General features: G+C 40.1%; 1 protein-coding gene across 5 annotated transcripts in view; it reads right to left on the bottom strand.

Moving 5' to 3' along the window:
* Positions 1–16,468, bottom strand: part of LOC124153060 — a 123,574-nt gene that overhangs the window by 16,787 nt on the left and 90,319 nt on the right. For all 5 annotated transcript variants that reach the window (XM_048400022.1, XM_048400025.1, XM_048400024.1 and 2 more), the window contains 3 exons: positions 3,691–3,828; positions 3,092–3,223; positions 2,317–2,451 (listed from right to left, as the gene is read on the bottom strand). In XM_048400022.1, the coding sequence (XP_048255979.1) occupies positions 2,317–2,451; positions 3,092–3,223; positions 3,691–3,828 (405 nt within the window). The remainder of the gene's footprint in view (positions 1–2,316; positions 2,452–3,091; positions 3,224–3,690; positions 3,829–16,468) is intronic.

Genomic DNA, 16,468 nt, shown 5'->3' with positions numbered 1-16,468 from the left:
GGTAACCACATAACACTGTGTATACATACTGCTGTTGTAGAGGCTGTAACGTCGTGGTGGGATAACGGCAACCACATAACACTGTATATACATACTGTTGTTGTAGAGGCTGTAACGTCGTTGTGGGACAACGCTTACCACATAACACTGTGTATACATACTGCTGTTGTAGAGGCTGTAACGTCGTGGTGGGATAACGGCAACCGTATAACACTGTGTATACATACTGCTGTTGTAGAGGCTGTAACGTCGTGGTGGGATAACTGTAACCCCATAACACTGTGTATACATACTGCTGTTGTAGAGGCTGTAACGTCGTGGTGGGATAACGGCAACCACATAACACTGTGTATACATACTGCTGTTGTAGAGGCTGTAACGTCGTTGTGGGACAACGCTTACCACATAACACTGTGTATACATACTGCTGTTGTAGAGGTTGTAACGTCGTGGTGGGATAACGGTAACCACATAACACTGTGTATACATACTGCTGTTGTAGAGGCTGTAACGTCGTGGTGGGATAACTGTGACCACATAACGCTGTGTATACATACTGCTGTTGCAGAGGCTGTAACGTCGTGGTGGGATAACGCTTACCACATAACACTGTGTATACATACTGCTGTTGTAGAGGTTTTAACTTCGTGGCGGGTTAACGGTAACCACATAACACTGTGTATACATACTGCTGTTGTAGAGGCTGTAACGTCGTTGTGGGACAACGCTTACCACATAACACTGTGTATACATACTGCTGTTGTACAGGTTGTAACGTCGTGGTGGGATAACGGTAACCACATAACACTGTGTATACATACTGCTGTTGTACAGGTTGTAACGTCGTGGCGGGTTAACGGTAACCACATAACACTGTGTATACATACTGCTGTTGTAGAGGCTGTAACGTCGTGGTGGGATTACGGTAACCACATAACACTGTGTATACATACTGCTGTTGTAGAGGTTTTAACGTCGTGGCGGGTTAACGGTAACCACATAACACTGTGTATACATACTGCTGTTGTAGAGGCTGTAACGTCGTGGTGGGATAACTGTAACCACATAACGCTGTGTATACATACTGCTGTTGTAGAGGTTGTAACGTCGTGGCGGGTTAACGGTAACCACATAACACTGTGTATATATACTGCTGTTGTAGAGGCCGTAACGTCGTGGTGGGATTACGGTAACCACATAACACTGTGTATACATACTGCTGTTGTAGAGGTTGTAACGTCGTGGCGGGTTAACGGTAACCACATAACACTGTGTATACATACTGCTGTTGTACAGGCTGTAACGTCGTGGTGGGATAACTGTAACTACATAACGCTGTGTATTCATACTGCTGTTGCAGAGGCTGTAACGTCGTGGTGGGATAACGCTTACCACATAACACTGTGTATACATACTGCTGTTGTGCAGGTTGTAACGTCGTGGCGGGTTAACGGTAACCACATAACACTGTTTATACATACTGCTGTTGTAGAGGCTGTAACGTCGTTGTGGGATATCGCTTACCACATAACACTGTGTATACATACTGCTGTTGTACAGGTTGTAACGTCGTGGTGGGATAACGGTAACTACATAACACTGTGTATACATACTGCTGTTGTACAGGTTGTAACGTCGTGGCGGGTTAACGGTAACCACATTACACTGTGTATACATACTGCTGTTGTAGAAGCTGTAACGTCGTGGTGGGATTACGGTAACCACATAACACTGTGTATACATACTGCTGTTGTAGAGGTTGTAACGTCGTGGCGGGTTAACGCTTACCACATAACACTGTGTATACATACTGCTGTTGTACAGGCTGTAACGTCGTGGTGGGATGACGGCACGGACACTCATCTTGCATGTCATACATTTAATTAAATGTGTTCAAATTGTAATTACCTATCCTCACCAAAATCGCTTCTTTTCAAATTTAATCGAAAAAAACCCTTTGAATTAAAAGTCAAAATAGAAACGACGGAGATCGCTGCAGGTTTTCGATTTCGATCTTGAATCATTTTTCGATGTTCCTTTCTGCTGAATCACATGATGCGGAGGACGCCATTTTCCACAGAACAGTTATCTTTACATCCCATTCTCCCACTTGCATAAAAAATATCATTAAATATTTTCAAACACACGCTATCCTTTTTCACCGCAATAGCTTTTTTTCCAAATACGTGTACGTGATTTAATCAAAAGTTAGATGTCGAGAAGTCTACAATATAAATAAGAATAGAACTTTATGCATTTATCAGTAAACGAGAAGTTGTTATCCATAAAATAAAGTTGAACCAGCGGTATATTTACCTTGCTGACATGTTTCTCCCGCCCACCCTGACTGGCAGCTGAAGCACAACCCGGTCGACCTTCCGCAACTGGTACCTGCACAGTTCGGACTGCAAGACACGGCACAGCCGGGGCCATAGTATCCTGGATCACAGTCTGAAGAACATCGGAAAACGGTTGCTTTCATTTTTTACAAATTGCACTGAACCTTTGACAAGAGAGATGTAACTGTATCCCGTGTCACTACATTTTTTTTCAAACGGAAATACAATTAGCTTAGACTTCGTAAAGGATATTTACCTGGGAGATGAATATTACCTATATTTAACAGGAACGTAGCTACATAATCACAGAGCATGTGGCAAAATGTTCTATACCTTTCTCTATTGGGGTTCTCGAACTTATTTATAAATATCCGTTATAGTAAACGAATTGTGTGTATCTTTGTAAATGCATGGAGACTTCAGCGATGTGAAATAACCCGAAGCTGATCAATGGAGACCTGTGACTGGTGAGAGGCCAGCACCATGTCTCGACGACCAGAGTTAGCTCCCTTTTCAAAACTCAGTTAATGCTGTTGGTTGTAACGTAACATGCATGTTTTAAAGCAATTTATTACAAGACGTAGGTACATTACTGTCACACCCACCTAAATGACACCTGTCTCCCCTCCCCTCCCCTAACGACCAGAGTTAGCTCCCTTTTCAAAACTCAGTTAATGCTGTTGGTTGTAACGTAACATGCATGTTTTAAAGCAATTTATTACAAGACGTAGGTACATTACTGTCACACCCACCTAAATGACACCTGTCTCCCCTCCAGCCATCATCACACTGACATGCCCCGTCCGTCCCGTCGCATCCGCCATCCAGACAACCTTCGCTGCAGTCCTCCCTACACCCCGGGCCGTACGTTCCATTCGTGCAGGCTGAAGACATCCATACAGCATTTGTAATAATATCCCATTATAGCTTTGCATTGACTAGCTATATGCATGCTAATCAAATTTAATAATGCATAATTTTGCTCGTTTACATGTGTTTAGAGAGTGAAAGGTTTATGTATGTCGATGCATTTTCCTTTTACCGATTTTTAATGCATATGTGTCCGTGAGAAAATATATTCTCAATATACAATGCATTTGACGCGTCGGAAGAGAACAGACACAACTGCACAACTGTACAGTTATTAAGTTACAAACTTAAATCCTTCAGAAAAACAATTTCATCAAGATCACATATACTTTATGACAAAATACAGGTACACATTGTTTTCTTGTCAACGCTTTTGTTCTGCCATCATTCCTCCCTCCCCTATAGAATAAAACACTGTCATGCACACAGTTACGTAGAGTATTACTTCATATAATGCATTTCATCAACGTCAGTATCTGACCTTGATCGCATTGTGAACCTTGGAATCCTGGAACACAGCCTTGAGAACATTCGCCGTTTACATTGTTGCATACACCGTTGTTGCAGTTGCTGTTGCATTTAAAGCTGCAGCCATCGCCAAAAGTACCGTTAGGGCACTCTGAAACAAATACAGAATACGGAAATTCATCTCTAAAATGCATATAAATCACATCTGGATGACACATTGTGCAGCGCATTCCGCGTGCAGAGAGTGCATCATGAGCTGCATTGTGCAGTGAATGTGAATGCAGTATTGGTTGTGTCACAAGAGTACTCACAACGATTACTTAAGGACTTACTTTCTGTACACTTGTCACCGAGCCATCCGTGCCCACAGCCACCATAACAAAACCCGATTCGAGGAGAACAGCTATTCTGGTCTCTGCAGCCAACACTACATGTGTACTTGCAGGATTCACCATAAAATCCCTGTGGACATGCTGAAAGTGAAACACAATTTTGACATATATGGACACTATATGGACAATATGCTTCCTTTCTATTCTTGATACATTTATGAGTTTTAAAAATCTACACACATGGCGTTGTCTTGTAATTAGTTTCATGCTGCATCTGCTGTGTGAAAAACAGAAGGGGTGCACGCATATTCAAAATCGTTCTCCCACAGTTATAAACCATCTTTCTGAGTTAAACTCAGGCACGGCGCCACGACGACGACCTCCTGTCCCTACGCATCAACCCCGACATACACAGTGTTCTGACGTCTACATTACAATACTGTTTCTCATAGAATCATACTGGACCATCGATTTTATTTCATTCACACAATCTGCATGACAAAGTAAGCGTTCCTTTGTTGCCTTACAGCGCACCGCAGCACTTCTTCTATACGACAACAGCCTGTAAACAATCGTGACCAGACCAGACAATCCAGTGACGCCATATGGCGTTTACCGTTTCTGTTGAAACTAGAAGTGATATCTTGATTTCGAATTTGGTCTGTTGCGTACAATTGCAGATATTCTGCTGCTTACGCCTAAAGAGAATGACGTATTCGTTTTGCAATACAGTTGGTGGAAGGGCAGTATTAATGTCTCTGCCTTAACATGTGTTTTGTAGTTGACTAATCATAGATAAATGCTACTGAGTTTATGATGAAACTCGGTGACTTCAGTCCACCAGCAGAAACTTCGACCCAGTTCAGGAAACTATAAAACATCAACATCCACATTGTCTTGCATATGTACACCAAATATACAAGAATGTTTGGAGTACAGAGAATCTGTCAAATTAATTTCTAAAATTTCTAGATTGTTCAGATTCTACCTACTACATGTACATGTACAATAAACAAGCTCGTCTCAAACGTAACTCAGTGTCACTTGGTTATTTGACTTCTCACGAATCAAAGGATTACCACCAGCGGACGTGAATTGTCCGGGACAAGTGAGACAATTTTATGTGCATTTCAGTGTTTTGCATTGTGTATGAAAATGACCATCCGGTTCCGGAAACTGAATTTCCGTATATACGGGTAAATTTATATAGTAATTATTTCGTTTTGAATTAAATTCGTCCGGGAACCGAGGTTTCAGGATATCTGAATTCCGTATAAGCGGGGCATGGCTGTACCATTATGTGTATCTACAGTATGTAACATACCATCTTGGCACCTGTCTCCTTGTCTACCGGCCACACATCCGGATGTACAGCTTCCATTAACATGGTGGCAGCTGGTGTTCAGACAGTTGATGCTGCATTGAGAGCCACATCCTTGTCCATACCAACCAGGGAGACATACTAGATTCAACACAAACATCATGTTAACACTAAGCATGTCAGGCCAATGCAGTGATGCGTATACATGACACAGAGACTTAAGCATTTTCTGATACGATTTATCCAAACGTTAACATTTGTTCATACATGAAGAAAAAACAATCGGAATAGTGACATAATGTTTCATAGCTCACATTATAGGCGCTCCACACCGGGTTTAATAAAAACATTATAACGCAAAATGTTATTTGTACGCTAATGCATTGTTACATCTACCAGATTTTGTTTGATATGTATTAGATTAGTTTAATATTATGTTCCAGTTTCAAACAAAGGGCACTTATAAGCAATTAATATGTTACCACACGTCGGGTACCTCCTGTAACCCCGATAATTACTACAGTTATAACTATCGATACAAATGAAATGAAGTGCAAACAAAACAACAACAACAACAATAATAATAATAATAATAATATGCATGCATATATATATATATATATATATATATATATATATATATATATATATATATTGAAGGTTTACAACCACATAAACCCCTCACACTACACTGTACCCATTCACGGCTGAGTGAAGAGAGGCACATTTCGAACAAAGTCATCGCTGCCCTACATGTACTACAGTGTGATGGTTACCCATCCAGCTACTCTTTGAGGGGGGCACGGGTGGCCCAGCCGTCTAAGGCGCCTCGATTCCCTTGGGCACGCCGGGAACCTATGATTGTGGGTTTGAATCCCGGCTCGCCCCGATTATGTTTCTAGGTTTGTCAACACCATACCCGAGCTCGTGGGTTTCACCGAAGTGGTAAACGTCTGAAACCTGCATCACTTCGGGCTTTCCTCCCACATTAAGCTGACCTGCCGCGATATGACTGGAATAATGTTAAAAGCGGCGATAAACTCAACTCACTCACTCACTACTCTCTGAGTCTCTGCTTAACTTCACCTGATTTGTGACCTGGGCATGCGCTGTGCATAGGACCACGTGCCACCACCATGCCAACAAGTCATAGAAAACAAAAATAGTTGATTACTTGTGTTACAATGTTCGCTTGTCCAGCCGGGCTCACATCCGTCAAAACAATTTCCGTTCCGCAGTCTGCATGTTCGTGTCCGTGTCGTTTTTCTACAGTTCTCACTACATTTTTCGATGCAATTTTCCCCATAAAATTCGTTTTGACATCCTGAAAAGAATCAAATGGAATGTTACTCCAATATATTACATATCATATAGTCACATCACACAATACAACAGTATGTGTTGAGATTCAGCTTGCCAAGTACACATCCCATGATATAAAGCATGGGGACTGCAAAGAGTACTGCACATTTTTTTAATCGTATAATTCAAATGTTAGATGCCAGATGCCAGATTAACCTTGGTTATGACCCTAACATGGGTTGTTTAAACCAAAATCTTACTCGTGGATTTCACGACATTGCAAAATGGTCAGAACCTGTACCACTTTGCGACTTAATCGCACCTTAATTTGTAACCATATGATATTACTGGAATATATTGTTCACCTATGTCCTCATCTTACAAAGTTATGAGTTTATTTTATGAAAAGAATATCTTTCAGAAGGAAAACTAAGTTTTCGAGGATAGCTTGACTGGGGAGGATATACATGTACAAATGTATATATAGCTATAACTGGTCGGCTCGGAGTCAGTACACTGTGTGAAGCATCCATGTTAAACTGCAGCATGGTATCTCAGTGGTCTGGCACTTTAAATCCGACATCAAACAGCTACCTATCAATATTAAGTTTGTCACATAAAAGAGTCAAAAGCTCGTTTTCCTTTCCACCTACGTACAATACCGGCGGTGTTAACAGAGGGTGGCCATAGATAAGTTATATTTCGAACTTTAACGGTTCAGGACAGTTTGTCAATAATGAATGCAAACATCATCTAACGTTTACTAAAAAAAATGTATGTGACATGTTGTACTTCCAACATTTATGTACACTTTGAGGACTTGACATTCAGGCAAAACTTACCAAACATTATACAAAAAACCGGACGTTTCGGGCACAAATTTAGAACTTGCACTCAAACATATTGATATTCAAGAGTAACATAAACAATTTGCATCAAACCTTGAGGGAGGATTAACTAACGATGACGTTTTCGCACACCTAGATCTTTAAAGAATAAAAAAGGCCAGGTCCTAACGAGTTAACTACTGAATACCAGTGTTCTATCTCAGAGAAAGGCAATGCTGAATGCATTGAAATAACTTTAAAATATTTGGTCTAATATAAACATTATTTCTGATGGAAAAGCAATATACTACCCAACATGAAATGAGAAAGGGATATGTTATGTAAATAACCTGATCCAGGCAACAGGACAGTTTTTTTCATGTGACAATTTGTTAGAAAATTTAATTAAAAAGCAAATTATTTTGAACAAACAGGTAAAATCAATCAAGCTTAATCAAAACATTGTGGCTCCGCAAATAATACTAATTTGAAAACCTGAAACACAAGAGAATCCTGTCCATCCTTAAAAATTGAAGTGGATACTTCAACAATCAAAGGTTAGCCAGTTAAACTAAAGATCTTTAATTATTAAATACACTTGTACTGATCAGTACTGCAGAATATGGCAACATGTATTCGAAAATGATATACGAATACAAACATGGCAACTGTATAACCATATTCCAGTTCGATGTTCAAGAGACGCTAATCTTCAATGGTTTCAATAAAAGAATATAACCCTGTTCTGCCAACCAACAGTAGATTTGTTAACATGGGATACGTGGACATGCAGTTATGATACAGATGCTAAAGAAACTGATACACATCTCTCTGGCAATTCAAGAACTTCAAATTTGGCTCCAAGATAAAATTGAATAAGACTTTATGTCTCAGTCAACACATTTTTCTTGATTTTTGCCCAAAATGTGAATTCAATAAAGGAAATTCTATTTGTTTCCAGCATTTCACATTCAAGTATAAATCCACAAACCTTCAGGGTCTTGTAGCAGCAACTCTACAAATACTATGTCCTAACAACATGTTCTGCCATATTAAGTTCCAGAATTGACTACGTTCATAAATTCTGGTCAATGTGTCATAAACTATGTACTATGTCATGCCACTTTAAATCTTTAAAATGTAAACATACGCAATCCTGTAGAAAGGACATGAACAAAATGTTTTTAGAATGAGGCATCTCCATGGGCACCAACTGCTGTGATGCTGCGTTGTGCATATGAATCGGCATTTCAGCCCTGATTGGCAAAACATGACACGGGAAAATGACCAAGAAGTTGCATTTAAGCTTCAGGTATATCGATTCCCCATTGAGATTTATGCTATATGTTCCCATGGCCTTCCTGTGTGTTTGTGATGGGTGCAGCTGAAGTATTCGAGAACACCTGGTATCATCACTATTTGATAATTATACATAAACACATAGTGATGATATAGACGGAATGAGGAATGGACTCTGCTTTTAGCAGAGACGTCTTATGATGACATGATGGTAACTTAATGGTTTTGTTGCTTATTTATTAAATAAGAAGACGCTAAGCGGCCAATTAGTACATAGTTTGTTGTTCGTTTCATGCAGAATCTCCACCAGTAACAGAATACATTTATCACATACATGTAACCCAGGTATCGGAGCTTTACTTGTATAGTTTTATCAATTTACATTGAGTGGAACTGCCTTCAAACTATGTTACAGGATGTAATTGCAGGTTCCTGTTCCCTCATTCGACAATCTGTTTGTTGACATCGAACTTTAGAATCTCCTCTTACCGCAACCAAATGAACATGTTGTTTTGTACCAATCTAAAGCAATTGTCCCTTTGAACAAAATCACAATGGACTGTAGCACACTTTAACTTAGATCACCGACTGTGTACCAAACGTGTATCAAACTATTGCATAGGTTGTTTTCAAATGTTGAGAGGAATATTCATGACCCTGCTCTAAGGTATGTCTTTATATTGAAAGTACTAAATTATGTCGAACTGAAACAATGTAATAGAACTGAAATGAAGATATGCATCAGGGATATTTGTTCCGGAACAAGGTATATGCTGGTTTGACCTCTGCCCTACATAAGTGCTTTCTGCGTGTTTTTGGCATCTTCCCTGTTGGAACCACTGAACATGGAACAGAATGGCATCTTCATGCAATGCTTAAAGATTTTCGCTTAAATTTCCAAAGTCAAATGTTGAACCCTTTATTTATGTATTCATTTCTTATGATTATGAAATATAAGTTACAGCAGTATCTTTCGGGGTGTATGTGTCTTTATGCGTATGCCACGGATGTTGGAGATTTACTCTCCAGCTAGGAATCCAAATGCAGCCTGTTGTCTTCGTGGCGGGGTATAAGGATTTATACTCCCACTCAGAAATTGATTACACTCCCAGGCGGGATACGTAGCATTTTATCAAGATCATGTGAACCAATCAGATCTCAACATTCTGACATTCTATAAGATAAATGATTTTGTTGTTTTTATTTAACTGGTTGTACTCACGTTGATCGCACATGTCACCCATGTATCCAGGTTTGCACCCTTCTGTACATACGCCCGTCACGCCATCACACACATTGTTTTTGCAGTCCTTTCCACATGGTGACTGGCAGTTTACGCCAAACGAACCCGTCGGGCATGCTATACAACATACGTAAATCTGTATAATGTGATGTACAAACACCATCATCTTAATTAATGAGATTTATCACATTTCCACGATATACATTCGCATGTTGTGGTTACCACCGAACATTGACAATAAGAAAGTGACTATGGCAAATTACGTTTCTGATATTTGAAATTTCAACGTACATGTGAGTGAGTGAGTTGGGTTAAACGCTGCTTTTAACAGTGTTCCAGTTATAATCAGGTCTCATACGTTAAGCACTTCGGTGAACCCACGAGCACGGGTATGGTGCTGACAAACCTCAAAACGGGATTCGAGCCCACGATCATAGGTTTCTTGCGTGCCCAAGGGACGCAACTCTGCACAGCGAATCGCGGCGCCTTAGACGACTGGGCAACCCGTGCCCCCTCCACGTAAGCGGTATCATTTGAGTTTGAGTGAGTCAAGGTATCGGGTCATCGTTCGTAATGCACCTACGTGTATGACAGCCATCGCCTGTAAAACCAGCTGCACAACCAGAGATACATCTGCCAGTGACCTTGTCACAGGTCTCCGATTTGTTGTTACAACGACACTGGAGAGCACAATTCAAGCCAAAGTAACCATCACCGCAAACTGCAAATGGAAAAATGTCTCATACAAATTTAACTCATCTCACTTGTGGTGGAAACATGTACAGGTATCTATGCAGAAGTTACATACTTGTCATCCTTATTCGGAAGATGAGAGTAGTAGGGTCTATACATGTATCATCTTTTATCATTACTCTTTACAAAATATATGTTTATGCTTGGCCATGTCTTTTATAAATCAATACAAGTTGGCTAGCCTCGTCGGGTATCTTGATGTCATCCTGATTGATCTATGTCTCGTGTCTCTCACAATTGACCCTGTTCACGTTACGAGTTACCATACATAGAGCTCAATGGCTTAACAAGACAGATCTAAGTGTCACACACAAATATCTCACAGCAATAAGTCTTTGTAACATGGGAACTTGTAATGATAAAAATGTGGTACTAGCGGGGTGGAGGGATCTTACGTGCAGAACCTTTGTACGCATGTATGTTAAAAACGTGTTTGGAGGGAGCAACAAAATGCTGATATTTATGCACTGTAGAGGTCCATACCTTTTGTACACCATGGTTGCCCTGAAGCCAGCCAGCCTGGACCACAGCCCTCTGCACATTGACCATCTTCTTTACGACATTTCTTATTCATGCACTGAACACATTCCAGTTGACAGTTCTCACCATAAAAACCACTCTGGCATTCTGAAAAATAATGTTTATTTGTTTTTGTTTTTTTTAACTCCGCACTCAACAATATTCCAGCCATATGACGGTGATATGTAAATGATCAAGTCTGGAAAAGATAATCCAGTGACTTGAATCATGAGTATCGGTCTACGCAATTGGGATACGGCGACATGCATCAACCACGTCAGCGAACCTGAGCGACCTATCCAAATATTCGCCTCTTATGACAAGTATAGGTTTCTGAAAACCAATTCTGACCCAGATCTTCACGGGAATGCAAAAATATTGCAATCGTGTAGGTCATTACAAGAAACATGTTTATTCGATAATTCCTACATAGACTCTGATGTAGAAACCTCTTTCCGTGAGGTGTTTCCATCCATAAATACATTAAGTACATGCATTCATCTGTGTTTCCTCTTAGATACTGCAACATGAAACATATTATACATGTCACGTCATGGTCTGGTATCGTGACGTCATGATTAATTTTGACGTAATGTATGACATCACTCTGTTACCATCTCTGCAGGCCTCCCCAGTGAATCCAGCAGGACATCCGGAGCTGCAGGCGCCTGTCATCTTCTCACACACCTCCAGGGTGTTCCTACACCCACATGATGACGAACAGTCGAACCCGTACCAGCGGTCGGGACAAACTGAAGAGAAAAAAACACTGTTTGATTCATATGTCACCACGTTTTGAGTGCAAAGACGCCTTATGTCAGCACGTTTTCCCTGCAAAGACGAGGCGCCTTAGTATGTATACTCACTACCACATTAGGATATCACCTACTTTTATCTGAACTCAGCTCTGTAAGCATGGATACAGTTTTTCGGTTTACAGTTTGGTAACGAGAATTGGAGAAAAAGATTTCGAAACACGTCAAAATACGCCCCTCATTACATGTGGACGACTATGTTCGTTATGCTTAACACAAGACTGAGCTATTAATAAAAACTCCATATGGTATCATCTTCATTTCTTCTGATTATACATGTATATAAATGTTGAATATTCGGCCATTATGAAATGTTTGTCATTATATATTCGCTGTGCGTAATATCGTTCATTAAGAACTTGATAGAGGTTAAAAAAAATACAGATGATTGGTTCTCTAATCGACAATGTGAATACATGTTTTTCTTACATGATATTTATGTCAAATTTTGCTTATTGTTAAGTGACATTCACAGTGTTTACGTTATAAGAGTCCCACAATTGTTTTAATGTTATGTTATTGCTGTCAACATGTTAATTGGTTCCACCTGTAAACATCTGTACTTCACACAGTGCCAGGGTTTTACACCATGGTGTGGTTACCCTCAGATGACTGATAGAGTTGAGTTGGTCGGCGACAAGAGGAATTATGTTCCCCGGATCCGTTGATCTATCTGTGTAGATGTTCTGCCAGTCGGTACTGTTGGGATTTTTTGTCTGCAGACTGAATCCGGCTAGAAGGTGTGTGAAACCTGCAATGGCAAGAGTGAGTTAGTTTGTTTCAAAACAGCTTTGAACATTCATTTTATCGGTAATACTAGGGCATGTCGCCTTGATGTGGAAGAAAAGTGATGCAGGATTTTCATAGACGTTTGCCCCCGTGATGAAACCCACGAACAGGGTCTGGTACTGACACTCATAGAAACACATTCAGTGCGAACCGGGATTCGAACCCACGATCATATGCTTCTGGCACGCCGAACGGACATATCACTGCCGAGCGAATGGCAAGACCTAAGATCACTGGGCCACCGTGACCCGCAATGACAACAACACATATAAACTCACCTGGCTTTGAAAATGCTCTCAATCGTGAACATACATTAAATTGAATACAATTGTGATTTCATTGTCTGGTTTGAATGAAACGGTGCTCGGAGTATCGAAACGATTTCAAGTCGTATGATATCCAACGTCAACGCCAGACAATAACCAGTCTCGATTATCTATTTCCATGGTGCACGAAGGCAACAATGCGGTCTGAGTGGTAAGAATGGATAACTTGAAATCAGTGATGAGCCTGTACTCGTTTACTTTCATATCTCTGCCAAGTGTTTTTAACTTGCAATTGCACAAACTAGTATAGTCGCACAGAACTATAGAGGCATGAATATAGAACTGTATTAGCTTGAAATATCGCCACTGCCCTGTCAACGGAAAGTCATATCCTGCTACAGAATTCAGCTGTGGACGCATTGCCCTCACTTTGGTTCCACTACAGATGTTGACGTGGTACAGGGAATGTGTTTGAAGAATACAGAGAGAGAAACCCTTAACGTCAACTTTGTTTTCGAATACTGTCACAGTTCAAAACGAGTATATGATAAATACAATATTCATTCCTTCGACATATGCAATGCTTCTCCAATCGGGTGATTGTAAAGGATATTACTTTGTGTCACTTTAACTATTCAATTTGTTTTGTTTGGCTTTTAATCACAGATTCACCCTGCTTATTCTTTGTCTTTGCACAATACCCACCCACATAGGTTTCACCAAAGAGGTAAACGCCTAAAATCTGCTTCATTCATTTCCCCGGCGTTAGGCCGTGATATAAAGGACATATTGATCTCAGCGAGGGTAAACCCAACTCACTCACTCACTTTCGATCGTCGTGTCTTATCACTTATAACACATATGACTGATGATGTCATAATGTAAATGTACTTACCTCGACCATCTCTATTATATATTCTTATCATCAGAGGTACGTATGATGCTTCTAGGTTCAGAGTCCAGTGAACTTTATTATCGGTGTCACACGCTGCTCCTGTGTGGGCACATGATTTGTACTCAAATCGCGACTGTGTGTTCCCATCAACTGCCAGGTCCGATGAATATGCCATTGTAGTGTCGGCATAGTTTGATGTTTGATTTGTTGGTTTCTTTACAGCAATATTAATACCTTTATAAAATAGAAGCGATTATGATATTAAATTATATGATACGCTGGCTACAAACATTTGGTGTATGACCTCGGGTAAAGAAATGCCTGATTTGCAATCCTCCTTTAATTCGGACTTGTCAGTTTGATATCACGTCATAGAACATAAATATATAGATCATCAGTTACTTCTTCCACGACACAACTAGGCGATGACCTTTTAGCTCACCTGACTGAAAGTCAAGTGTGCTTATGACATCGCCTTTTGGTTCGGCGTCCGGTGACCTTTGTCCGGCATGCATCTCAGAAACCGACTGAAGTTTACAATTCAAACTTCACAAGTTTGTTCCCATAAATTAGTAACCCCAATTTGCTCAAAACGTTCAAATGCTATGACAGCCGCGGCAGCCCTATTGAATAGATACCCATGGCCATTATTCCGCCAGTTTTGTTCAAAATTGGGTCAAGATGTTCATGAGTGGACGCCATTGGCAATCATAGTGAACAATCTATTGGCCATTACTCAGCCATTAGTGTGCAAAATGTTACTCAATTTCTTAGATTTGTTGTAATAGTGGGACTCACTCATTTCGCAATATTAGAGATTTTGACCTGTTATTGACCTTCGAGTTTCAACCATGCTCTTATGTTCCCTCAAATTGTATATTTGGACCTGTAAACTTCTTCTCCTCTGAAATTTCCATACAAAAGAAGTTTGGAATGAATAATGACATCAGATTTTGTTCGAACATCAGGATCACAGTATATATAGTTTTTATTCTTCAGTATCTTTCCAGAATATAATTGAATATCAATGTTGATAGCAACTTTTGTTAAGTGGCAGTTGTTGTTTTTTAATATTATACTTTTGCCTACCAATTTATGATGGCTTTAATGCCGGGGAACAACGTTTATAATAGACCGGATTTAGGTTTCTGCATGGTGGACTGAAGTCTCCGAGTTTCATCAGGAGCTCAGTAGCATTTATCTATGATGAGTCAACTGCAAAAGAAATGTTTGGGCCGATATTTTACTGCGGAGAGAAAATACGCCCCACTGAGTTGCAAAACATATATATATCTTTACGTTTGCCTTTACTTATAAGTAGCAAAATCTCCGCACTTGTACACAGCAGACGTTATTCAAAATTAATATACCGTTTTTATGAGATTCAACAAAATCTGTAATGGTACCCTCGTGTCACTGGATTTTCTGGTTCATCGATCACTTGATTGTCTGGTTTGTACACAGACTGACGTCGCATGGCAGGAGAACTGCTGTGCTATTAACATTTACTTTTTTTGTGAAAAGTGTATGAATGGCGGGTCCTACCGAAAGGGCAGGACATGCTTACCCTTTTCGCAAACACCCGGTGTCATAACTGATTTTCAGTGGTCCATTCATATAATTTTCACAGCTATTTACCGTTTACGCCAAGTGGAATTTGTTTCGGCAGATCTAGACTCGTTATTCTCTTGCATTGACAATTGATATTTAAAGACCTTTCGGCTTTCACATTTGACAGTCATATCATAATGAAGTTGTCATATTATAATTGTAATGTTCTTGTAAAATGTGTTAGCAGTTACCTCCCCTGTTAAAGTATGACGCTTTAACATTAGACTGGCTAGGTAAAATAGAAGACCAAAAAACATACAAATGAGATCAATCTATAAGCTATATATCATTTCCAACTTGAAAACTTGGGTCTCTCTGTTTGTCTGTTTGTTGTTTAACGCCGCACTCAGCAATATTCCGACTATATGACGGCGGTCTGTAAATAATCGAGGCTGAACAAGACAATTCAGTGATTGACATCATGAGCATCGGTCCTTGCAATTGGGATCCGATGACTTGGATCAACCAAGTCAGCGAGCCTGACCTCCCTATCCCGTTAGTCGCCTCTTACGACAAGCATAGTCACCTGATACAGCAAGCATGAGTTGCTGAAGACCTATTCTACCCTAATAGTGCATATCTTTTGATGTTTGTCGATTTACATGGTGTTTGTTGTTTAATGCAGCACTGCAAGACACCAGCTCTTATTACAGTGGCCTGTATATATTGGAGCCTGGACCAGACAATCCAGTGACTGATATTGTGAGCAACGATCAATACCTTTGAGGTACGATGACACATCATCTACAACCCGATCCATTAAGTCGCTACTTACAAACAGCAAGGGTCGTTGGTGATCTAGTATAACACAGAACTCCC

Source organism: Haliotis rufescens, unplaced genomic scaffold (genome assembly GCF_023055435.1).
Source record: "Haliotis rufescens isolate VD_foot unplaced genomic scaffold, xgHalRufe1.0.p SCAF_2, whole genome shotgun sequence".
In the NCBI taxonomy this organism is placed as follows: Eukaryota; Metazoa; Mollusca; class Gastropoda; order Lepetellida; family Haliotidae; genus Haliotis; species Haliotis rufescens.
The sequence above is the reverse complement of the archived record's forward strand: the minus strand, read 5'-3'. Positions and strand labels throughout refer to the sequence as shown.